The sequence below is a fragment of the Cydia pomonella genome, chromosome 1 (assembly GCF_033807575.1).
Source record: "Cydia pomonella isolate Wapato2018A chromosome 1, ilCydPomo1, whole genome shotgun sequence".
Lineage (NCBI taxonomy): Eukaryota > Metazoa > Arthropoda > Insecta > Lepidoptera > Tortricidae > Cydia > Cydia pomonella.
The window spans coordinates 48,215,415-48,242,026 of record NC_084703.1 but is presented as its reverse complement, the minus strand read 5'-3'; the positions used below and the strand labels follow the sequence as shown (position 1 = coordinate 48,242,026).

General features: G+C 36.0%; 2 protein-coding genes across 13 annotated transcripts in view; one reads left to right on the top strand and one right to left on the bottom strand.

The window, feature by feature from the left end:
* LOC133528887 (ecdysone-induced protein 74EF) overlaps positions 1 to 26,612 on the bottom strand; it is a 309,196-nt gene that overhangs the window by 148,083 nt on the left and 134,501 nt on the right. For 6 of the 12 annotated variants that reach the window (XM_061866412.1, XM_061866427.1, XM_061866406.1 and 3 more), the window contains 4 exons: positions 21,126 to 21,183; positions 18,937 to 19,186; positions 18,413 to 18,658; positions 17,277 to 17,598 (listed from right to left, as the gene is read on the bottom strand). In XM_061866412.1, the coding sequence (XP_061722396.1) occupies positions 17,277 to 17,598; positions 18,413 to 18,658; positions 18,937 to 19,011 (643 nt within the window). In that variant the 5' untranslated portion in view covers positions 19,012 to 19,186; positions 21,126 to 21,183. Of the gene's footprint in view, positions 1 to 17,276; positions 17,599 to 18,412; positions 18,659 to 18,936; positions 19,187 to 20,458; positions 20,476 to 20,844; positions 21,003 to 21,125; positions 21,184 to 26,612 lie in introns of those variants that run through there. The other 6 variants (XM_061866468.1, XM_061866451.1, XM_061866459.1 and 3 more) reach the window with 4 other exon arrangements.
* Positions 22,939 to 26,612, top strand: part of LOC133529081 (U7 snRNA-associated Sm-like protein LSm11) — a 63,415-nt gene continuing 59,741 nt past the window's right edge. The window contains exon 1 of the mRNA XM_061866705.1: positions 22,939 to 23,772. Within this exon, the coding sequence (XP_061722689.1) occupies positions 23,391 to 23,772 (382 nt within the window). The 5' untranslated portion in view covers positions 22,939 to 23,390. The remainder of the gene's footprint in view (positions 23,773 to 26,612) is intronic.

Genomic DNA, 26,612 nt, shown 5'->3' with positions numbered 1-26,612 from the left:
TGACGATTAACCGACAGAATCCTAAAAGGTGGATTATGGTTCTACGGTCGCCATCAGATATATCGGAGCGGACGAGGTACTTCCATTCCTTCCTGTCCATTGACAAGGCGTTAGAGTGCGTGTTCAGATATTGTTGAGCGCCTCGGCCGCTCCGATATATCTGATGGCAACTGAACTTCTTTTTATCTAAGTGCAATATTGTACTCTAATTTTGTTATTTAATTGTATTTAGGAATTTGTTGAACATTTATCAGGTAAAATATCATCAAAATGTGATAATTATGCAGAATTATTGAATTTATTTTTCGATTATTAGGTTTTTAACTGCTTTTGGAGTGAAGTTTCTAATGATAAAAAAATCATAATAAAACTTATTACTAAAAGGTCAAATTTATTTGGCAGAATTCGATATTAAACTAAATATTTAATGGGTTTTAGTAAACCAATATTGTGAAATGAATTGCATTAAAAACCACACGCATAAATCTTTCAAAATGTCAAACGTTAACCTAACATACGTAATAATCATATACGTCACAGTTTAAAACAAATTGACATATCCAAATGATAGACTATTGCTAAATTTAAGAAAAAACTACCTATTATGTTATTCAAAGAATTCTAGACTTTATAACCAAATATTAAAACATATTTGGATAAACTCGAAAGTTGCGGACAGTAATTAATAACCCATAACAGGACTTCGACGGCGCCATGGTGATCGTCAGAACTAACAGGAGTAAGTGCTGACTATATTTACTTACTAAATTACACCTAATGCTGACAAGTCTTAGGTTGAAATTTAAATGAAGGAGTGATTTAAAAAAGCGTCTTCTTAGCTATGGCGCTTAAGTCGTTAAATTTCGTATATTTATGAAAATACAGTTTAAAATGTCGTAAACGCCATTTGTCCGACGATCCCTTTTAAGCGGGCAAACACATGGTTTTTTGGTGGGGGACTTTGTTTTATAAGATGTAGTGATTAAAGTGTGCAAAAGCCATCACGAATATGAATAAATGTACTGTTACCAACGGCAAATAATATGCGCGATCAGTTATACCCCTCCTACTTCTTCGCCCTTTTCAATCTTAAAGATGTAAGCTTGCTTAAATGTTTGCCATCTTGTTCTATTTTGCACTCTTTGTACCAATTTTGATGTAGTCATACCAACGCATTTGGCTTTCCTACTGGGCCTGATTCCCAAAGGTCTCCACTCTATCAACCTCTTGCATGAACCGTCTTTACGGGCCAAATGCCCAGTCCACCGCCACCCTAGTTTCGCCAATCCTATAGTTCTTCTACTTAATCATTTCACTCTTGACAGAGTGATGGTGGTCATCATCGACGGTGACTTGCGTCACAACATGCTGCCATTCTGTTGGCTGTCTTCCTGGCAAAGTGTCAACCCATCCGCTACAGCTTTGACCTGGTCCGTCCATCTCATTGATTTTCTTCGTGGCCTGGTACCATCACTCTCCCCTGGACCACACGTCGCTCAATAGCCGTATCCCCTGGCGCGAAATACTGGGGGTGACTGTACTGTGTTTCCGAAGCCACTTGTTTGTTTTCCTGTCCTTAAATGAGATTCCTGTCATTCTCCTTTCCATCGCTCTTTGGGTTACTTGCTGTGCAAGATTTCTTTTTGAAAAGACCCAGGTTTCCGCTCCGTAAGTAAATACTGGCAGGACCCAGATCAAATATGCGTTCATTTTGTTGTGCTGTGAGGTTCATTTCAAAAGCGAATTTTAAGTTGGAGTACACAATACTACAGCAATATAAAAACCTGTACTGAATAAAGTATACATCCCACCAGTACTGTTACAGATATTGACGTTTCCCTTGTCCATTTGAATTTTAAGAAGGACGCTTACATACATTCATATGGCACACTTTCTCTCTACGAATGCAATTACCATGAAATTAGAACTGTAACTGTACTTGCAACAAGAAAAAAACTGAACTTAAACTTTTTTCTTACACAGAGACTAAAACTTTAACAGGATTAATTATTTTTCACTACCCGCTTGTGAAGTAAACGATTTACAAACTTCCTTCCTTTTCCTTCCTTCCTTTCTTCATGTTGGCTGATGATTTTAAATGATAAATATTTAATAATGTTCATCTGAATTTGATTTGTAATTTACAGTTAGTATTTTCCTCGTATTGGTGTGTTCAAAATTTCGTGTTTCATTCGGGAGCATTTATTGACCTCCGTGCCTTTAAATCCTCACAACGTCCAAGACTCCACTTTTCGAAACACTTGCTACGCTTCGCAATGTTCGAATCTTTCACTTGCTCGGGTGTCAATATTAGCACGGGGTATTGGTACGAGTATTACAGCTTTGCCTCCTTTACAAAACACTATTACTTGTTCAAAAAATGGTCTCCTGGCTGGCAGATGATAGGACATAACAAGATATAGTTTGCTCGATGTGTTAACTTTTTTCCCATCAGTACAGTCATTAACATTGATTCTATCGTCCCGTTACTCTATGAGAAATTCAACCGCATAAGATACTGAACCCTAATGTCACAACCATGGTTTTAAAATTAATGAGTGCCCCAGTTTCTGTCTATTTCAAAACTGTTTATCTAGCCTATCGTGAATTTAACTTTTGCTCGGATGTGTTGTTTTTTTTTTTCGATTGTGTAATAGTGCACGTTAATTCGCAATACATCTTACTGATCCCTACTGTTATGAATTCGATAGTAATTTTCTCTATCAGTTACTTCATCAACTTGCGTCGAAATATGGCCCCCATAACAGCTGCTCCAAGTCTGATTAAGTTATGCTTAAGAGTCAACAGGAGTAGTCATTTCTCCATACAAACATACTGGACTGTTTCCTCCGTAGTTTTTGAATCTAGAGCAATGATTTTTTTCAACACAGATTATTATTATTAATATCTGTGTCGGACTGTTTTGTTTTTTTTTTTGTAATTTTTGTTTCTTATGGCACTAGTGCACTTCAAATATTCGCAAAAATTTACTAGGGCGCAAAGAGAAGCATGGTATTCAAAACTGACATTAATTAGCCTAAAAAGCAAAACAGTCCGATATAGATAATTTAATTACAATTTAGATCTCAAAATTTCGTTACATTTGGTTAAGTTGTGGAGGAGAAAACAGTCGAATACGCAACATCGTTTCCTAAGATTTTTACGCAGGATTTTTCCTGGCGTTGTTCTTATCGCACTCGTTTTAGGAACGGCTTCCGTTAGCGAGACGATATTCACCTAAAATATTTGAAAATATGTTTCAACCCTATTTTTATTACTTAAATAAACATTTCCAAAAAATGTCTACAAACATTTTCCGTGACAGCTACCTACTCCATAAAAAAATGCTCGTTTCAAGTGACAATATTGTTAAAACGTTTTGACATAAGAACAGAAAATTAGGTTATAATAAAGTTTTTTTATAATTTTTATTGATAGCCGATGATGAGGCTTTCGCGAGTGCAGCCCTACAGTCGGTATTGGATATGGTCACATCACTATAGCGCGGCAAGGACTGACAGATGAGCATCGCGGCAATGGCGGCCTTAGTAGAGATTCCCAAGTTATGTCTGTTTTCATTGTATTAAATCCTTTATTTGACGATGATTGGTTTATTTAGTGTAACATTATAAATGTAACGTCACGACTTCGTCGGATTTCTAGTTACTCGTAATGTTAAAAATAGGTCATGGAGTTTGATATTCAATGAATACTGCATAGCAAAACAAGTCACCTAGGTATTGAGGTAAACGGAAGGGGAAAATATATTATCCCGTTTTCTTATGAAATGATACATTCTTTAAATAATTGTGTACTTATTGTTGTTGTTAATAAGGCGCTATTTCCATATAGCTTCAATTTGAAATCAACCTTATCGACAACTGATGTGAAATGATATGTGGTTGAAAACGTCACAATTATCTAACGTTGTACTGCAATAGGGAGCGTGCATGAACTATAGGAGGCAGCACTGGAGCTGTCAGATTATTGGCGAGGCGTAAATGTGATGTTTATTGTTCCGATGTAGCCCACAAGATGGCAGAACCAACTATGCACAAGAAAACACGTGACGTGTAAAGTAAATGTACACGTTTATGGTTCCGATTCAGGGCACAAGATGGCAGACCCTCCAACGCGCACGGTCCCTATAGTGGTCGCATTCTTTCAAGTAATTTTGTCTTAACTTATAAACGGATGAAAATATTGTTTTAGGTTTTAACATTCGTAAAGTTGTTAGTGTGTCTGTATGTTTGTTACCTTAAACCGTTCACATGTATGTATAAATCGCAATCAATTTTTTTTTTAAGAAATCTCTAATTTCTTTAAAAGAAAGTCTTTTATCGTTTAGCTTTTTGTAAGGATTAAAGAATGTATATGCATTTTGATCAAATTAGCCATCCCTTCAGGGGGTGAAAAGGGCTGGAAGATTATACAGGGAATGAATAAAAAGATTGTATAAAAAATAAGCTACCCAAATGACTAATACCACGCAAACGAAGTCGAGGTCAAAAACTAGTAAGTTATAAATACTATTGAACCGGATTAAAAACGATTATTTCCTTAAGAAATGATCTAACTATGCAATTGTCAGTCAACCACCTCTGTGAGGGCACTCGCCGCTCACGCTCTAGGAGAGTTGCGCAACGCTCATCTTATCTTACCTAATCTTATGTTATGTTATCTTATACGTAATGTAAATTTTTTGGATAGTTTTTAAACTGGTGTATAGTAAACACCCCTATAATGGAACAGGCACTGTCAACATTTTACCATAAACAAGAGCCAAAGAGCTGTTAAAGTTTAATTTTTCATTGATATTTCTTAGTTTGTAAATTAATTGCGCCATACATCCCGTGACTGGAGCAAAAAACCATAGCTTTAATTGGTTTATAATATTGAAACCAAATGAAGTAGCTTTCATTAAATACATAGAAAACATAAAGGACGAATTGGACATTCAACTTTTAAAGCATAAAGCGGTAGAAATTTCACAGATGTCGGTGAAATATCAAAAATACTCCAAATCTTCTCTTAAATGTCCCATGATTGGTGCCGTTAACATATTCTATAACATTACAAGCTTTAATTTACTCTAAGCATATTGACTGTACCTAAGAATATATGAAAATATTTGAATTTGTGATTTTTTACAAGTAAACACTATTTCGTTTATTTTTTATTTTACTTGCAATGAACAGTCAAGTGTAAAAATATGGGTGTAAACATCTTACTCAAAAATATGTCCCATAGCATCTTATTCCAGTGTATTAAGGAGCGTAGTACCATATTTATGAGACGATTCTTTCGATACATATTATTGCACTTGACTGTATGTTTGTACCAGTCAAATCTTACAAGTTAAATTTGACCCGGATTCCGATGAAGCTCAAAATTTGCATACATATGTAAATTAGATGACAATGCAATATTATGATACCATCGAGCTGGCCTGATGATGGAGACAGGAGGCGGCCATAGGAACTCTCAGATAAAACAACGCTAATTGTGTTTGTGTTATTAGAATTGTCTCGATGAGTTCTAGCTGAGTTGAAAGAAAACTACAGTCCACGATAACAGCTTGTACTCGTATCAAAAATGAAATTGGATTATCTCTATCTTCATGATGTAAGTATTGTAAGTGATTAATAACGTCGATTTCCTCAAACAAACATATAACGTTGCATCTGTCCTTCTTGTGTCTGTATCTTATTTAATGTTATGTTATCTTAGAGAGAAAACAAACAAAAATCACCGATGCTCTCAGGCACGCGCTCTCACTTAAGTGGAGATGGGCTGGACATATCTCACGATTCAAGGACAGAAGATGGACCATAGAAACCACGCGTTAGAAGGGACCAATGGGAAAAAGAAATGTTGGCCGACCAATAAGGCGGTGGGCTGATGATATCACACAAGTGACAGGAGCCGACTGGATTAAGCTGGGCAAGGACAGGGAGGCATGGAAGAGGATGGAGGAGGCCTTTACCCAGAAGGGGTCCATATTTCATTAGCATTAAGACTAACAAATTAATTTATGTACTTTTTTTTTCTTTCTACTACAACCAACTAACAAAATTTAGATGTATATATGCGAAATATGGAATAAATGGCTTTATTATTATTATTATATATATTATCTTAGATCATAAGATAAGATTGAACATTTTTAAAGCCAAAGTCATTAATGTTGTAATATTATCAGGATTAACTGTTGATTTCCTTAAACAATGATCTGGCGTTGCAACTGTCACAGTCAACCACCTCTCTAAGGGCACTCGCCGCTCACGCGCATTCAAGGCGAGTTGCGCAACGCGGCGATGCAAGTATGCTCCACTTCTGGGCTAGAACCGCGAAAATCGAAGATCTTCAATTGCGGGTATTTTTCTGTCTCTCTAATTACGTCTTAGTGAAAGTAAAAGAGAAAAATCCCCGCAATTTGTAAATTTCGGTTTTCATGGTAGGCCCCCTGCAGGGTGTCTGCCTGCAATCTTTCATGCTTCGTAGCGTAGCGTAGTTATCTCTCTCTGTTACTCTTGGATATTAGTGCGAGATATATCCTGGTCTGGATCTGGTTAGTAATGATATCTTGCTACAAAAGTGTTCTATGTTAGGATTTACACCAAAGCTCTTGAGCTTCCTCTTCAACTACTTGCGCAACCGTAGTCAGTTTGTCCAGAACAGTCCAGATAGCTGGATGCCAAACAGTACCTTACTACACACGCTCCGGAGTAAGCCAGGGTAGCACCTTGGGTCCTACATTATTTACCATCATGATAAACGATTTGCCTAATGTAGCATCCACCGCAGAGTGCCTGCTATTCGCGGATGACTTAAAGTTGTTTAGGAGCGTGCGAAGTTTGGCAGACTGCGAAGCGCTATAGCGTGACATTGTCTAATGTTGCGGCCTGGAGTATTGCGAATCAGCTTCCCTTCAATGTCACCAAATGTAAGCTGATTACTTTTTCCAGAGCTCGAGCGGCTATTACCACATCATACCTATAACCTGCTCGGGTTACCACTGGAGAGAGTCGATGTAGTCCAAGATCTTGGGTTGACTTTAAATGCGCACTTAGATATTCGTTTGCATATAATCGAGATCTGTGGACGTGCTAATAAACTGCTAGGTTTTATTATACGAGTATCGTCGCAGTTTTCTAGTCCTAATGTTGCAGTAGTTCTGTACAATGCGTGTGTTCGCAGACTAGGTTGGAATTTGGTGCCTGTATTTGGGATCCTCACGAGGCAAAATACTCTCTCATGGTGGAAAGGATACAGAGAAAGTTTGCTCGCTATATGTATAAAAGGATCTACGGATACTATCCACTTCTTTTTCCCTCGATGTTTGTGTCGGGAATGGTGGGATTGGATACGCTAGAACTGCGACGAAAAATATTTTTAGTGATCCATTACTATAATTTGTTGCGAAACAGAATCAGTAATGTTAAGGTGCTTGAGCGGATAGGATTGCTCGCTCCAGCGCCGAGGACGTGCGTATTAGGCTCCAGTGAGGGCCGCGCTTTGCCGCCGCGACACCGGAGAAGACTGTTCGCCGTGGGCGGGGTGCGTACGCGTCAGACCATCAATGCTCCCACCAATCAGGCACTCTCACTCCTAAACGAAATATCTATCCAAAGACCTGATGTTGATGTCTTTTATGACTCACCAGGCTCGTTTTCCACAGTTCTATATACATATGTTTTTAAGTGATTGTACCTAGTTTGTAATGTTTAACTATTTGTGGATATTGTAAATAATTCTAATTATTAATATTATTTAACATGTAAGCGCTTTGGTATCTGAACTGTGTGTGTTGTATGAATAAACAATAGAACAAAAACAATAAAACGTTGGGAGCGAATGTGTTAATTTTCATTTATTTTCTTTAGTTATGATTACCAACTGATAATATATATCTTACATGCTCTTAAAAAGCTAGATTAATTTTCTTTATTTATTAAAACATAGTGGTATTCTTAAAAAAATAATCGTAGCCCCTCAAAACTCAACACTGAGTTTGACTGTGGGGTCGTCAGTTTGACTGTTAGAGTATACCTATTTAATTTTTTTGGGAAATTTTTTTGTTTGATGTTGCCTGCAATGCCGGATTTAGAGATCTGGAGGCCTCGGGCAATAAAGGAGTGGAGGCCCCCTGGCCCCAATTTTTCCAAAATTTAAAATGGTACATTTTCCGAATTCTCTATTGTGGGGGCCCCTCGTTTGTGGAGGCCCGGGGCAGTAGCCCCGGTTGCCCCCCCTAAATCCGGCCCTGGTTGCCTGTAAAGGACGTGTGAGTCAAGTGAAGTAGAGCCACTCTCCCTGCGCGCATCTCGTTCCGTCTCTGACATAACACACTCGACAAGCGGGTCAGGGCTCGAGCGAATACGCTATCACATCGCAAATTGAGGGAGTGCCATTATTAACGTCATGTTTTCAAAGAAATTTGACATTAATTATGATATTGCCACAGTCATTGCAAATAAATAAATAACTATTACAGGACATTCTTCACAAATGCACATTTTATAATTCACGTACATTTCGCTCATATCTGTCTGTGTATGTATTGGCACAAGCGTGCACGGGCGAAAATTGACTAAGCCCCACAGTGAGCTCAATAAAGCTTGTGTTGTGGGTACTCAGATAACGATATATATAATATACAAATACTTAAATACATAAAAAACATCCATGACTCAGGAACAAATATCTGTGCTCATCGCAAAAATAAATGCCCTTACCGGGATTCGAACTCAGCATGGCATGAAGAGTTGACTTGGGCCGACTCTAAGACGCTACCACAGTACGTCACTGGTAGCGTCCAGCGCGATGCAATACTATATCTGTCTCAGTCTAACTATATGCTCCAGCCGTTTACTGAGGTAGCGTAGCGTGACGTAAAATATGCCTGTTGCTCTAAAATTTACTCCAAATATTTTTTTCAATTTTTTTATACATATTATGATATTTATTTATTTACATATAATAGCTGAAAATGTAAGTCGGGTGTCAATATGCAATATTATGGTACCATCGAGCTGATCTGTTGATGGAGACAGGAGGTGACCATAGGAACTCTGTGATAAAACAACGCAACCTAATTGTGTTTCGGTTTTTAGAATTGTCTCGATGAGTTAGCTGTCAGTGAAAAGAAAAGTACAGTCAGCGATTAATAGCTTGTAACAATTTTCTCTGCCAAAAACTTATTTCAATAATGTGCAGCATGCACGTGCATTTAGTCAAAAACTGCCACGATTCACTAAAATGGAAGCGGAAGGACTCCACTTCAACCTGCCGCCACTGAGTGCTTTTTTACAAGTAATAATTGAAATCACACGCAGAGCTCTCGCGGGACGGCGGGACTTCTGAGGATCTTTATCGATCCATACGTGTTTTGAGTGTTTTTAGGGTACCGTCGAGACGCAAACGTCAACAGTTTAATAGATAATAAAATACTTCACCTCTACCTAACGTTCAAGTAAAAGTAATTTAATAAACGTATTTGTGAAATAAATATTTTTCATTTATTTATTTTAAACCTTATTTCACATCAAAAAGGTACAAATGGCGGACTTAACGCCTCACGGCATTCTCTACCAGTCTACCATAGGGCCAAACAGAAAAATGACAAAAATATTAACGAATAATCTTACACAAATCAACTTACCCACATTACTGTTGATTTTTAGATTTTAAGATTTTTATTATTGTATGTATGTTAGTTTATAACGTATGTATGGGCCTCAGTTGCCCGAAAATAAATGAAATTTAATTTAATTATTCGACAAAAATTCAAAGGTGTATGTGAAGTCCCCAATCCGCATTGGGCTAGCGTGGGAACTAGCCTGAGCTCTCTCGCGCATCGATTATTATTATTAATAATTTAATTTAATTTAATTGGATGGAACTTACGCTCAATAAGGCTCGTGTTATGGCTAACTATACGACGATATACTTATAAAATATACTGTTATATACTTATTATATAAATACTTATATAAGTATATAGAAGACATTCATAACACGGGAACATATATCTGTGATAATAATACAAATAAATAGCAGGATTCGAACCGGGGACCTCCTGCCTGTAGTCCTGGTCACAACCGACTAGGCTAGATAGCCATTAATTATAATGGTTTTTACTGGATAAGTCTGCAGTCTATGATATTTACTTACCGGCAACATTTTGCGATATGTTTTCGTAAGCAGGACCTTTCTTTTTCCTAGCGTTTGTCGCGGCTTATTGCCACGGCTCATGGGAGCCTGGGGTCGGCTTGGCAACAAATCCCAAGAGTTGGCATAGGCATTTTCCACCAAAGCGACTCTGAGGGGAAACTTGGCCTTATTGAGCTTAGGCCCTGTTTCCTCACGATGTTTTCTTTCACCGAAAGGCGACTAGTAAATATTTACCTATGAAATATCGTACATAAGTTTCGAAACACTCATTTTTACGAGAGGGTTTGAATTTGAACCCGCGACCTCCGGATTGAATCACACGCTCTTGTCGTTAGGCTACCAACCATTTTACGCCATAAGGCACTTTTTAGCCGTTTTATTTCCAGGGGCATCCGACATCTTACATGGGACGCTATGAAAATGCTCTTAGGTTACGTAAAGTCGGATTATTTTTTATCGAATTATCGATATTATTATTATAAGAATTCTTCTTCTTCTTCTTCTTCACTGGCTCAGTGACCCAAACAGGATCTTGGCCTCTGACACAAGCGAGCGCCACTCTGCCCTATCCTGCGCCACTTCACGCCAGTTGGGTATTCCGAGGGCGAACGGGTCTTTTAGGACTTCGTCACTCCAGCGGTATCTGGGACGCCCAGACGGACGTTTTCCACCCAGGTGCCCCACATACGCTCTTCTCACGGCACGGCACGGCACGAATTACAATTTTATTTATTATAAGAATTACAATTTAATAATCATGAAGATAAATACCCAAAAGCCTGTTAAAAGCAATACAAATAAGTAGGTAATTACAATAAGAAGGAGTCACCGGTTTTCACGTTAGATCAGTTCCTAAAAACTAGCTCCCATTTTTCCTCATATTCTCGTAATATATAAAACTAGGTCGTCCACGTAATGAGATACCTTGACATAGTATTCTAGTACTAAATTATAAATAAAATAAATCATTTTATACCAGGAAACAGCTTGGTGGCGCGAAATATTTGCATTTCCTGTAATTTGCGTTAGAATCTGTTCGGTTCGACGAAGATATATATAATATAATAGATATTCTATTGTTCAATAACTAAAATAAAACTTTGATACGTACACAATTTTGTACAATAGGCCTCATGAGGTTAATGATAATCGAAAAGAAAAATTTATAGAGTCTAGTGATTTTTTCCATATTATTTTGGGAAATTTTCAAATAAAGCGCCCTAACGCTTAACTGCCGTTGTACTCGCTCTCAATTTAACTGTTTAACCCCCCTCCCCTTCTTATTGGCACCCCCTTTTACTCTTTCCCTAGACTAAACAACATTTCTGAATTGTGTTCCATCTTCCTGAGAATTCTATTTGAGAATTAGCATTAGCCGTAGGGCACATTAGCAAACACTATTCCCGTTCATATATTTTATACGAAAACTTAGAATCTATTCAAATGACAGTTCGATATAGTTATTTTTCTACTCGTCGACTGAAATTGTTGAATTAAGAATTCGTATATCAAACTGTAATTGTGTACTTTTCATGTATGGGCTCACAACTCAACTATAAGATTCTTTTAGATACGCTGTAGTCATTTATGAAGCACACCAATCTTGTCAGTAGAAAAAGGCGCGTAATTGAAATTGTCTATGGGTCTACCTTCGCGGCTACTTTTTTTTTTAAATGATTGTCGTTTCCACTGACAAAGTTACTGTGCAAGAGTATATCTGCGATTATGACGGTGAAGTGTGGTTGCTATTCAATATGTTTTTTTAAATAAAATATAAGGAATAGATTGGTGCCATTTCTTTCCTTATAAATGTAAAAAAAAAATTATACTTTCCATTTAATTTGTTTATTTTACAAGACTACTTATGCTATGAAATCCAACATGTCATCATCCTAATACATGGTTTATAATGTCATGATGTATCTAAATATAATGCAGAATTCTACCTCTGTAGAGATAGTAGGCGTGCGATTTATTTTCATCAGACTGTTTAATCCAATCTTCTACTAATTAAAATGTTTAGCCTTCATTAAAATCTATTTTGCAATCACCTTTAGTATATAAATAAAATGTACTTTTAAATAACCTGTCTATTAACAGGTTCTTACATTTTGTTTGTTAGTTTTTGTGAGTGGTTATTTTTAACACCTGACGGAAAAAAGGGGTATTACTTGGGTATGACTAAGTCCCACGGTAAGCTCTTGTGTTGTGGGTACTCAGACAACGATGTACATAATATACAAATACTTAAATACATAGAACAAACACCCATGACTCAGGAACAAATATCTGTGTTCATCACACAAATAAAGGCTAAGGGCCTTAAGGGATTCGAACCCAGGACCATCAGCTTCATAATAAAATACAAATAAATAAATATGTAAATGTTAAAATAACATAAATCTTAAACGGGTGCACCGATTTTGATGCGAATTTTATTGTTTAAAAACAGTTATTCTAGTGGTGGATGTTAGACTTTTACTAGCCACCTTCCAATAAAATAAGAATTGAGTTAAATGAATAGAAAATGAGCCATCCATTATAAAAAACTGGAATTTAAAAAAATTATATTGAGATTATAAAAAAATACAAGGCTCCGAAATCTCCAAAAAAAAAATTTTTTGTCTTTCAAAAATAGAAAAAAAAAATGGTCCCATTCGATTCCTTACATTTTATTGAAAAATAAATTGTATGACAACTATACACATAAACGAAATATTTCAGGGTCAAAATGGCAATTTCCTTGATCTTTCATACATTTAGGACAGACTTTAATGATGTGACGTCACATCACCTTATCATTTTGTTAGAGGCGTTTCAATCGTCGAGTGCGAGCGTCAGACTTTAACCCTCATTTCTGACCTTTGTGTTGCTTAAATGCCATGAGTCCCATATAGACATTTGATCCTCAGGAAAATCAAGACCGTTTGACATTATTTACAAAAAACAGTCAAGTAGCCAATTATATTTATTTTATTCACACAGTAAAAGTAAACCAAATAACACTAGATCTGAAATTTTTCTTTGATTGTGTGAGTATAGAACAGATTTTTTTAACAGTTTTGAATGATTCACGGTTAGTTTAACTACACTTACGACCGGGATACCTATCGCTATCTCCAGTTACCCGTGAACAAGATGCATGTAACTGCGTTGAAATATCGGGAGCTCAATAAAACAATATAATAGGTAAAATAACGGTTTATATCCCGGTGGATGTGAGATTCTTTTTTCTTGGTGTCCAGTTATTTAACTGGGAGGTCAGTAATAGACGATTTACCCTACTTGGGAATAAAAATGCAATTAACAATCATGCAATTTATGATTTCCTAGAGTATCACGCACTAAATATTATCCGCATGCAATATTTCAGGTCTATTAAGAGTATTTAGACTTAATTGTAAGTATCTAAGATCACAGACTAGACACCGCATTATGCAGCGTTTGCAGCGGGGGCACTACTTTTTTTAAATTACTTTTCATATATTATAGTTTGATGTACATATGAATATCGAAAGTAACAATTCTTTCCGTAAACGCCTGAAAACGCTGCTATTATCTCGCACACTGTATAACGTTAAAGAATACCTCACTAATGACTACTCTGAATTTAACGTTGATATAATAAATGAAAAACAATATAAATCAAATGAAAGAATGTACATTTTATTGTAATATTTAATGTAAATATGAACATAATTAGAATGTTTGACGATATTTTTTTTAAATACGTATAAGTTTGAGGTACGAATTTATATTGTGTTTTTATAATGAATAAACTATTCTATTCTATTCTATACCGTTAATTGGAATAATATAATAAAAGGCATACTTCTATATTACCCAACAACATAATATATAATGTTAGGGTAATGTTATACAAATAATATGTAGTAGGTATTTTAATTCGGAAAAAGTGGTTTTTTTTTTGTAATTTTTTTTTCTTTGGGTTGTCCAAGTCGGTCAAGCGTCCATACAGGTGAAAATTATTTTACGTATATATTTTTAAACTATTTTTCTAATGATAACACGATACCGAATATGCTCTTAAACGGATCCCCTCTATTTTTATTACATCTGTATAGAATATAAAAATGTCTGTCACGCGCCTAAACAAGCATGCTTTTCGCTTTTTTTTAACCTACACACTTTCCTTTTTCTCTACAAGTTTTTTTAATATAACTTAGCAAAATACTACATTACATTACAAAATACTACATTACTACACTACTCCATTTCATAGGTAGCACTTACGAGTCAAAACAAGCCGCCGCCACGCGCTCCCATACAATCAAATTTACGCTCTCATTTAAAACGACATGCTACTTCATGATATGACATACAACTTGGAATAAACATTTAAGAAGCATACATCTATGTCTGGTTTTTGTAGTTATACAAAGAAATAAGTTTTTGGCAAAAATTTCATTTTTGGTACAAGCTTTTACCAATGACTGTTCTTTTCTTACCACAGGCAATAATCATCGAGACAATTCTAAAAACCCCAAACACAATTAACTGTGTTGCTTCATCACAGAGTTCCTATGGCCACCTCCTGTCTCCATCAGATCAGCTCGATGGTACCATAATATTGCATTGTCACCTGGCATATGTATGCAAATCAGCTCCTTCGGAAATCGGGAAGTGTGACAAATTTGGCTTTTTTTACCACGACGGTGGCAAACAAGCATACGGCCCGCTTGATGGTAAGTCACCGCAGCCTATGGACGCCTGTAACTCCAGAGGTGTTACATGCTAATGAAATTTAGTATGAGCGTTGCTAACTAGCGCGGACACGTGTGACGGATTTACCTACCATGGCACCCACGTGCGTGTGCCCGCTCCGTCACCCGCGCCAGCTAGCGGACGCCCTTGCGTGGTCTATCTTGTAGTGATCTATGTAATGAATTCATTTAAGTTTCATCTTGGATTTTAATTATTATATTATATATTTCCGCACACAAATGTTTCCCACGCACGAACTCCAGAGCTAATTAGTTGACTGGTTGAAAATATCTTGTGTTGTCATGTCCACCATATGTGATTATTTTACTATGAATACTGTGTACAGTCAGCAAGTATATCTGGGCTAAACCCATCAATGCAAAACTACCTTAACTTCACCATTACTGTCCAAATTTTCCCAAGTAAAGAATATTACCGTCAAGGTATTAAATATCGACACGGACAAAGTGCCAAAAATATGTATACACGACCTTATTGCCTGTACATCAAAGTAGTGTGTACATATTTTTGGCACTTTGTCCGTGTCGATATTTAATACCTTGACTGTACATTGTGCAATGAGGAGGGTAGGAGAAATCTTGCAAAGGTCTTTAGATGCACGACAGCCGCTGGCTGGAGTGTATTAAAGACTCGAGTTTGCAATATTCTTACCCCCGGAGTTACACACAATGTTTTTCACAAATCACACTTGCGAAGAAAAAACTATATTTTAAGGGAAATGATTCTTAAATACGGTAACATTTCGAACATTCGTCCACCATATTGTCATGTTGACAGATTAAAATTGTGTACAAATATTTAGACGGCTACTAAATTAATCAAATTAAATATTTATTTGCATAAGCAATAAAAATAAATTATAAATGTCAGTATTTTAATAGCAAAACTCATTTATACCTACTTGATTGGTATGAATTAATGACACAATTTAAAAAAGCTATAACTCCCTCGCGAGTAATGGCTTTTTTCACAACCCATAACTCCCGTGGGACCAATATAGGCCTTTGTATTTAAGTACACCTGCATGAAATAAGATCTTTTTCGAGCAAGTGTGATGAAAACACATATCTATCCGTTGAATTTACAATCAGAATAGCTGCATAGAAATAGTTTGGAACGTTGGCGTGTAAAGATGTTTTTGAATTCGACTGTACCTATCGGGTAGGTATGGTCACGTCTGAAAATATCGATACGAAAATGTGCCAAAAATATGTATTCACGACTTTATTGCCCATATATTAAGGTAGTGTATACATATTTTTGTCACATTTTTCGTATCGATATTTTCAGACGTGACTGTACCGACAAAGGGCCTATCGCGAAAACCAGATTTTTCTCTTTTACTCTCACTAACACGTATTTAAGGGTGACAGAGAAAAAAATCCCGCAATTGACGAACTTAGGTTTTCGCGGTTATAGTCTGGATCTCTAAAAACGGGTCAAAACAAAGCAAGTACTATTTTCTTATATATAAAAGCTTGGCTATTACGTCCTAAGTATACTTATATTATCTCAGCGAACTAAATAAATACTTGCACGCTACTTATTCCTATCTCTTTCTTATATTACGCATATATTTCAAAATATTCTGGCCCGATTCCCGTCTGCAAATAGCACCGGTCAACACTTAAGCGGTACTTTCTCACGAGAGAAAAGCGGTCCGGCTAGGAAATTACTTCCTCTACAGGAAATCGAAAGTAATAGAAAACTGCAATTGCATCGAAGAGATTGCAAGTTGAAGCGCTAGTTTACTTTGCCGGTGGCGAAATTGCGAACTAATCCAGTTTGAACTGTTTTGTTTAGATAAGTGAGCGGTGGCGCCGAACGTGGACTGCACGTTTAAATTTGTAGATAGCTGTAGTGTGTGGCAGTATTAGTAGCGACATCTGTTGAGATATTTTACAACTAACTTTCGAATACTTAATTTTATTTTAACGAATTAATTGTTTGAAACTGTACAATAAATTGCGATCGATCGGTATTTTTTAGTGCCTAATTTAATAGTTCATATGAAAAGCGTAATTATATTTAAATCTTATAATAAATTGTTAAATAATAAGGTAAAATAAATTGTCTGAATTAAATGTCCAGGCCGAGAAGTGGGCGAACATGATAAGTTCTTTATGAACTTTTCTTCCCACATATCAAGAGTACAAGTATTCTCATTAAAACTACGAGTTGCAACAATACAATTTTGATCACAGTGCCATCTAGTTACAATATGTATAACTATGAAAGCGACTACCGCTCTAACCTTTCAAGCGCGCGGCGTATCAGTGTGTTAGTTCCGCTACTCGCCGCTAGATGGCGCTAAAATAAAGACTGAAGCTAAGATTATATTCATCTAGGCTTACCTTTACCGCCGCCTGCGTCGTTCACCTGGGGCTTCCCGGACCTTTGCATGGGCGGAGCGTTGCCATAATTCATACTCGTACCGTTGTAATCCGAGCTGAGTGGCTCCTGCTTTATCCCGCTAGATGTCGCTGCAAGCTTCTCCGCGAGTAGTGGATTGGCTGATGCTATGTTGTATCTGTTGTTGATCCCGCTGCCTGAGCGCAGGAGTTGTTGTAGCCGCTGCTGTCCATTGTTGGGTATGGATAGTTGATTGGGCTGGTAATATGAGTTCTGGAGGTGATTACTCGAGCCCGGGGGCGAGATGTTGTTGTTTTCCTCTTGCTGAAATGGGAAAAAGAGGGTGTTAAAACTCTGTCGAATAATAATTTATTTCACTTTATGTATAGAGCCCTAACTCGTTTATTATTTAAAGCGCATCAGTATTAACGATTAAAAACCGACAGAATATCTTTGGTATAATGCTACAAAAGTATTTTAAAAGGTTTTTAATTTAAATAAGATTTCGTTTTTATATTTTATTATTTGTAAATATGTAAAAAACAGCAGGGTTAATTTGTTAACGAAGTAAATCGTAACAAATAGAGTAGATACTAACAGAAACACTTTTAATCGCCATTTTGCAGTGTGGACAAAGGTTCAATGTAATAGGAATGCTAAAATAATATTTTTCTAGTAAATATAGCTTTATATGTGACCGAAGCGGCAAAATGTCCCACTTTGTCGCTTGCCGTAAGGACGAGGTTGTGTTGTATCTTTATACCAATAACCTGACAAGGCGTCCTTATGGCAAGCTACAAAGTGGGACCTTTTGCCGGCCGCGCACACATATAGTAGCCAAGGCAAAGTCATGAATCAACATAATTTATAATGAACATAAAACTTTCTTAAAAATGTCGGCCAATTTTTTTAAGGCGGGGTTTTCATAATTGTACGCTACGCTCTGTTGAAAGGACCTAGGTATATACGTATTATTAGTGATGATGAGTTGTTTAAGTACTCGGATTAATCGGAAGATTATACTTATGTCATGGAGAGAGTCTAACTAAAATATGGATCTAACTCCAAATCGCTTTACTAAATATTATTCCCGACCAGACCGTCACCCGATTGTTCAAATTCTTCCGTTCTGACCTACCTTAATCTCAATAGGCGGCACCGTAGTAGCATTAGTCAGGTCCGTAAAGAATGTGTCGAAGTTGTCAAAGGCGGTCTCCCCCAGCTGCTTTAGAATATCGTCAGGGTCCGCCGCTTCCGTGACATCGGGTTCCAGCGTCAGTCCGCCGACGATGTTCGACAGCTCCGCTTGCGACAACTCGCCGAGAGATGTCGCCATCTGCTGTAGCTGTGCAGCCGCCTGCCCGCTCGCGGCGGCTACCGCGTCCTGAAAAATTATAGTTTTGAGGGTTATACACTGACAATTGTACCAAAGTTTCTTTTCGTTAACATAGTGAAGAAAGAGGTGCAGAATAGTAAGTCATATACATATGACCAGGCGAACATTTGGCCTAATAGAGATCCGTTGAGCCTCAATAAAATCAATAAGCATAATATTAAGTTAATTTAGAGACTTAAGAATGTAGGGAAAATAGATAAATATTTTATACTAAACCAGGCATAGCCTTTCGCATGGCATTATAATGTATATAGAAGCATACTCACTTGTAAACAATTGGAGAGGTCAACCATTCTACCCTCATTTTCAGCTGACCACCACTCATCTTCTATAAATGGCATCGCCAAAGGCAACGACGCAGCATGCGTCCCCGCCACCTTGCGCCGCTATTGCACGCCAGATGGCGTTGTCTTCAACACAACACTGTCACTGAACCACTGAATGTTGTTGCACTTGCGCGCGTAACCGTCATTTGTGGACGGGAGTTATCTCACTGCTTGTATTCCCATCAGCTGCCTGCGAACATGGAGAGCGTAGGCTTTCACGTCTTTAAAAGAATCCACACCCAAAATTTTAGGTTAGAATTGCTTGAGCATCTGCCAAGCGCTGGTGTGAGAAGGCTGGTTATAGTGCAATTGTTAGCAGTCATTAATTCTATATCCATGACCTTGCACAACAATGATTGGCAAACGTAATTGAACAATGATCTATCAGGGATTTTAATTGATAACGGTAACGTCGAATGATGATGATGTTAAGAAATTTAAGTGTTAAATAGTTAAGCAAGGCAGAATTAGTAGCACAAACAAATAAATGATAAGAAATTTTAATCGGTATAATAAACATCACATTAATAGATGGCGTTTGTTGATAGATTTTTTTTTAACTGCAACACCATAACACCATCCTACTGGGCTTTCTGATAGAAATAAAAAAGATGACATAATTGAAGCGAAACAATGTTTTTACGGAGACTGAACTACTATTATTTAATCAGGGGTCTTTATAATAAAGTTATTTGTCAATTTACATGATAAAATTGCGCTATACGTGCCGTTATTACTTTAATTTGACAGCAAGGTTCCTCCATACAGTCGTTCGTGGTATTTTATTTCAATGTTGTTGTCTGACTTGAAATGAACCGCCGATGGACTTAATTACTGTTTAGTATGGGCAATTATAGCACGACCGAGCACCGATTTAAGTTCTTTGTTTCATTTCATAACTCGGCGTGTATAATTGAATTGAAGTGTTAGTGTTTTTTCTTACTGGCAACATTTTTGTTAGTTACTAGCCAGAGGGAGATTTATTTAAAACCAGTCCGGACGGGACAATTTTTCGCCCAATCTGATTAAATTGTCAATTCAATCAGGTGATGTGAACGCAGAATGAACGCACACATTGGCTCGCCGATTTCACTAATTGTGTACGAGTGGACGCTAGATGAGATTGACGGCATTTTTTTCTGATAACAATCTCTATTTGATCATCCCGCCTGGATGGGCTTTCATATACTTAAAAATAACGTATGTGGGCATAAGCGGAAATTTTAAATCAGAATAAAGAACAATTTTAAATTAAAGAGAAAAATATTGTTATTTCGTTAGCATTCGTCTCTGCATTAGTGAAAAATATTTTAGGATAAAATAAATTACATTATCTAGAGTTTTTTAATTGTTGCAAAATATTAAATGCCAATGGAGAGTACCTTTATCCAGACAAAATCAAAGCTATTTAAGTTGATAAGCATTGGAATATATATAGTGCCATAAAATTAATAGCGCGTACTTAGCAAGTTCTAATGGTTGTAGATGACTTGATTCTCGAGTGTTTCAAGTGCATAGATAGCCGATACCTCAGTGCGATATCCAATAGACAAAAACAAATAAATTGCGATATTGTTGAATCCCAGATGGGCCAGACCTTCGTAGAGTATGGTATCTAAAACCATTAATGTAGCGTACTCATTATCTAAAATTAAGATAAATCTTACGTTACAGGATGCTTTTAATATTATAGCTTAACTCTAGTTACTATATTGTAATGATACTTTGAAATAACTATGTGAATGAATATTGTTCTGTAAAACAATAATCGTTTTTAAGTAATGTACAAATACGTTATTGCCTTTGTTGCACAACTATGTATTTGATTCTATATATATGATAACTAACCCAAAAAAACATCTGTATCACACTGCGACGCACGATATCTTATAAATCAGTTTTAATTTAAATGTCCGCCCGTAGTGGCGCACAATATTCGTAGGTTACATAAAAGCTTCACGCAGGTGACACATATCTTTAGATATGCCTAATCCAAAGAAACAAACCGTAGACTTATAAAATATATGGAATTATAATAATCTGTGAGTCTTTAATCTCAACGTGCGTCGGAGTGGGTCACGTGTTCAACAGTGAATTGTCAGTTTGTGTCATCAATGCCCCGAGTTCACCTGGCGACGATCCGTTGTTGGAGAGGTCGGCGCACGCGCACCATGGGCCTGCGCCGTTCTGAGGACAAGAGAGAATCACTTTGGTAATTTAAATTAGACTATGGAATATGCTATACTACTTAAGCTTTCATTTTTAATTGTGTTTGTGAGCAACAATTGAACAGTAGAAAACTATTTTGTTTTAAATGTGTGAATTTTGGCAGGATTTTAAAAAATATTTTTTTTTAACTAACGTGAACTTTGTATTTTTTTCACATTTCATCATTTTTCATTTTATGTATTGTAAGGTTTGTGGATGTAATTTTTAATTTTATGTGTTGTAAGGTATGTGTATAGAAAACGTTTTATTTTCATGATAAGCCTAAATATTTTGTTAATGCAATTATGTTTTCGGTTAAATCAAAGTAGAACTCTATCAGACAGTGAACTAAAGCTATTCAGTACACGGCAAAAACAATATTAAATTAATCAGCATCGCAACAATCGTAACATCATCGCAATACATGGAGAATTAAAAAAAAAACAATGCACGGAAGGCTAGCAACACTACGAAGAAGCCACAGACAAAAAATGCGAACAATGAACGCTCTTTCACTATAATTGGCATTAAAAAAAGTAAACGACTTTTGTTTTCTAAACGCTTCCTATTCGTAGTGCACTTTCTTCGCTGGCATTGCGTTTAAAAAGTTATGAGCGACTGTTGCAAAGTGACATTTTTAAAATGGAAGGTGTTTCTTTATAATCCACTATTATCTAGTTAACCATTTTATTTATATTTTAAAAACAAGTTTTAAAGTGAAAGGTGTAAACAATATAAGTTATGTATGTAAACTATTTTTAGAATTTATCGTTTTCGTTATATATGGTTTAAGAAATTATGGTTTAAGAAATTTATTCTCAAAAGAATTTACAAAATACAATTTTTCGTTATATGTATTTAAAAAGTTAGTTAATCATTAACAAAATAAATAAAAATCCATCATAAACTGCGTACATATTGTAAAAATTAACCACAAATGACCGTGATATAACATTGCCACGTAATACTGCATATTAATGCAACTGCATTATTCATTGAGGTTTGATACGGCTATTAAAATGCATGAAAAATTTACAGTGTTATTAATAGATACATGAATTTTAATTGAGCAGTTAGTAATATTTTCGAATATCGTCTACGTGAAAGTTAATTTCAAATGACAATAGATGGCGACATTACAATATAGAGCGCCATCTCTTATTCGATAGGTTATAACAACTCTAGCCCAAGGTATTTTTCCCTACACTGCAAAGCTATTATAGTTGATTTATTGACTTTAGCCCGATGAGTTGAGCCTTGATTTAACTTCCTACTGCACGGCAAAGACCTTGCGCACGCGATGACGACTCAGTTATACAATATTAGAAATTACACCACTTGACTTCTATCGATTGATTATAAACTTTATTGGTTTGCGATAATGATGCGTTTTGTTCGAACTCGTTGTAGTTGCCGTGTGAGAATGATTTTGTTTTATTTTTAGATTTATTTGATCTTATTTAGGTTCGTGTAGATGCAATTATCAGATACCTGGGCAATCTACCGCGATAGCTTTATTTCAACGCATACCTACCTAATCGTGTTTAGGTATAAATTTACATAACGAAGTCTTTTACATTTCAATTAAAACTGTTATATTGTTTTACAAAAACGACATAACAGTTCGCTATACTAACAAACTAACTATTAAACGTTAGTTAACTACATACAAGACATTGTAAATAATGTAGCTCGAGGAAGAGCCTCTATCACGAGATCATTATGGTTGTTATATTCAATTAAAAACGCACTTAGGTAACCAATTGACTTTAAAATTCCATTTAGTATAAATTAATTTATTTCATCGTTAACTTTTTATTACGTGATGAAAATACATGCGTGGACCGAAACTCATAATTAACGTTTCGTTTTACATAAAAAAATTATAAGTGACTGAATTTTATTTTTGTTAATCAAATAAGAGAAATGTATTGATTATCATTTAAAAATAACAAATATAAAAAAAATATGTTTGATATTTCAAAGCATTTTTATACATGTATGTTTTGCTTATTTTGATAATTCTGATCCGACATACAAATGCGTAAACCGAAACGTGGCGTTTTTGTTTTGTTTTCATTTGACGTTTGTACCTATTGATTTACTTCAAAGTCGAGACGGTCGAGACCGGCGTAGGTTCAATATCTGTAGAAAACTGTAAAAACGTATTTTCAATAAGTGAAACAATGCCGGACAACAGTGATACCGAGGGTAATGATCCCGAGCCCACGCCGGGCACGAGTGGCTTGCAGAGTTTTAGTAAACTCGAAGTGAAATCCGATGTGGACGACGACGGTTCCACTTCAGACTCGGAAATAAATGCGTACAGTGTGAGATTCAACCCTATGAAGGCTTTATATTCAGACAGAATCTTGCTACCAGTGCCCGATGCGCCTGTTTACGAGAATTTACAGCAATTCGAAGCGGCACTGTTGAAAAATCAGCAAATATTAGCGGTCGGCATGGGACAGCAGGTTCAGGAGCGGGAGAAAAAGAAATTGGAGCGTAAACAAGCATACGAGCAGGCCCTTGAAGAGAAAAACAAGCAGCGTTTTGCAAAATACGAAGGTAAGTTTTGAGGTTATGTTTTGGTACGGCGCAGCGCGCTCGAATGTTACGTCACTTTCTAACAAAGGCGGCGGAAGGTTTCCATCTCGCTCTTTGTCGTTGCAAAACAATGTATTACGTTTCTTTTGTTTTTATAACAAAAAATTCCTTAACATGATACAATGAAGTCAAATGAATTCAAACAGTAGGTAAGTAAAAGGTTCTAGAATTTTCCCAAGCTGAAACCAATTAAAATGCCTTCAATTGCATAATATACCAAATTTTTGAGTGTGGCTGGCCTTCATATTGGATCTAGTTTACACATTGATTAGTGTTTCTATCACTAATCAATGAATAATGAAAAATAAATTAAAGGGGGCAAAATGATTATGAACGAATTTGGATTTTAAGGATCTTTTTAATCGTAACAGACGGAAAAATCAAATATTTTATATTGTATTTAAAGAACTCCAATTTTTAAATAAATTTTAAAAAATTTGACTCATTTTTACGAGACTGCGCTGAAGAGACCTTGTAACCCCAATTAGATTATATGCATGTCATCAAAGTAATCTTCAGGCTTTAGGTATAGGTTTTGTGGGCTTGGATTTCGCAACTCCATGTCATTGTTAGCGTACGGACAAGTGGTAGCATTTTGAACAGTCTCCTAGGTGCATTTTATGATTAACGATTACATGATTTTTCGAAAACATATTTATTACACTTTTTAATTCTTATTCAAGTACTGCCAAAGTTTTTAGACTAAAAATATATTTTTTTTTAATGCCTTAATATAAGTAGGGGCAAAGGCACTAGAAAAAGGAATCAAAAAATTGAGCTATAGTCTAGAGAAAAAACGAGGACCTGCCATTACCCAGAAATGGGACAGTCATTAATTGGCTACATGAAAAATAATAAAATCATGTACCTACATTAATGCTACATATTTATCACCGGGAAACTTACGTAACTCTTATGTCAAAAATAACTATACATAATTAAGAAAAATAATATGTAGTTACAAATTAAGCATTATATTGGGCCTATTTTGCATGATGGGTTGTCACCACTGTCTTTGCTAACTCACTCAGCTTTGCCAAGCCAAGCCTTGTACTTGACATCTTCAGGCTGTCAAGTTATTTTTTATTTATTGACCAAGCATTAATGAAAGTCTCTGTTCAGCTTGTGCAAAAAGAAAGTATAGAAATTTGCCTATTTTTATGAACAGAACGATGAAAATGGCAAAAGCGTTTTAAGGGATATAGCCTTTCAAGAGGTCGCCTTTAAGGAACCGTTTTTAAGCGCTTAGGAATGGGTATCAGACATTCGAAAAGAGAACTGCTTACCCATACCATATTAAGAAGCGCTTTAAAAGCCAAATCAAGGGGTTTTAGAGAGCAATGGCTTTGCTAAGGAAAGCCTTATGAAAAACCCTTTCTAAAACTGTTGAAGTGGATACTGCATCGGTCCCTGGTTGGTGTATTTGCCTAATGACACTATGCTTGATTTATTTATATCCAAGAAATGAGTGTATTTAAATTTATGAGAGTAGGGTGAAGTAAGGAACTGCAATGCTTCTACAGATTTTCAAGGCCATTTTCAGAATTTTCCTCCAGATGTAGGTTATATTTATTATATTTTTATATATGATAAATATAATAGGACATTCCTACACAAATTGACTAAGTTCCACAGTAAGCTCAAGAAGACTTGTGTTGTGGGTACTCAGACAACGATAAAGTTCATAATTTTAAAAAGTTATTGAACAAAAGGGTGATCTTTTGGAAAGTATAATCTATGTTTAAGTTATACATATAAAACACTCATCACTCAGGAACAAATATCTGTGCTCATCATACAAATAAATGCCCTTACTCGGGTTTATAAATCAGCTTCTTAGGAAGGGTCACCACCGAGTAGACCAGACCGGTCGTCAAAAATATCTAATTATTTTATCTATCATAAATAGCTATAGGCGTTTTAATATACGTAGAATATAGATGATTCAGCACCAGTCATGTTTCACTTTCGCGCTTACATAGTTAGAACGTGGCAGGCATGGTGACAAATGATAAAGAACCGACCATCTTAGCCCTACAGGAGATAAAGTAGAAGATAAAGACTAAGTAGATAAAGGTTTGCCTCATTGATCGAGTAAAAAGTTTTTACAGTTATAAATAATTTATAATTATTGTATGAATGTTAATCTGTAAGGTATCTACGGGCCTTTGTTGCCTGAATAACAAATTATTATTTTTATTTCATTGAGTTTTAAGAGGATAGAGGTCGGTCAATTCTCCATACAAATGTATAATTTGATGAATATTAACTATAGCTATGCTCCTACGTTAGACTTTTAGATTTTTGTATTATTATAAAAATTAGGAGCCTAAAACAGATTTCATACAAATTTTTTAATGCTTCTAACTCCTATAATAATTAAATCCCAAAAAAATCCAACATAGGGGCATAGCTGTGCTGACAAATTATGTCAAAATATTATCAATAATGTTAATAAATTAGGACTATGTTTGTATGTGGGTCCTCGACTCTTGTCTTAAGTATTCAAACATAACTGAAGATTCCCAAATGAAGGTTGAGGGAGGCGATGGCTGAGATACGCGTCATACTCGTGAACGGATGTTTGTGGAAACTGTTCTGTTTAAGCTAACATAATTACAATGTGACACCCCATTCGGTTCTCGTATCTTTCTTTTATCTTAATGAATGTTCTAATTATACAGTATATAGACTTTTGGATACCAATTAATCTTTTAGTTCTGACCATGGCACGTACATGTTACGCGGTTGACGGAACAATGACGTCACGCTACATAGAGTATGATTCCAATTAGTCTTTT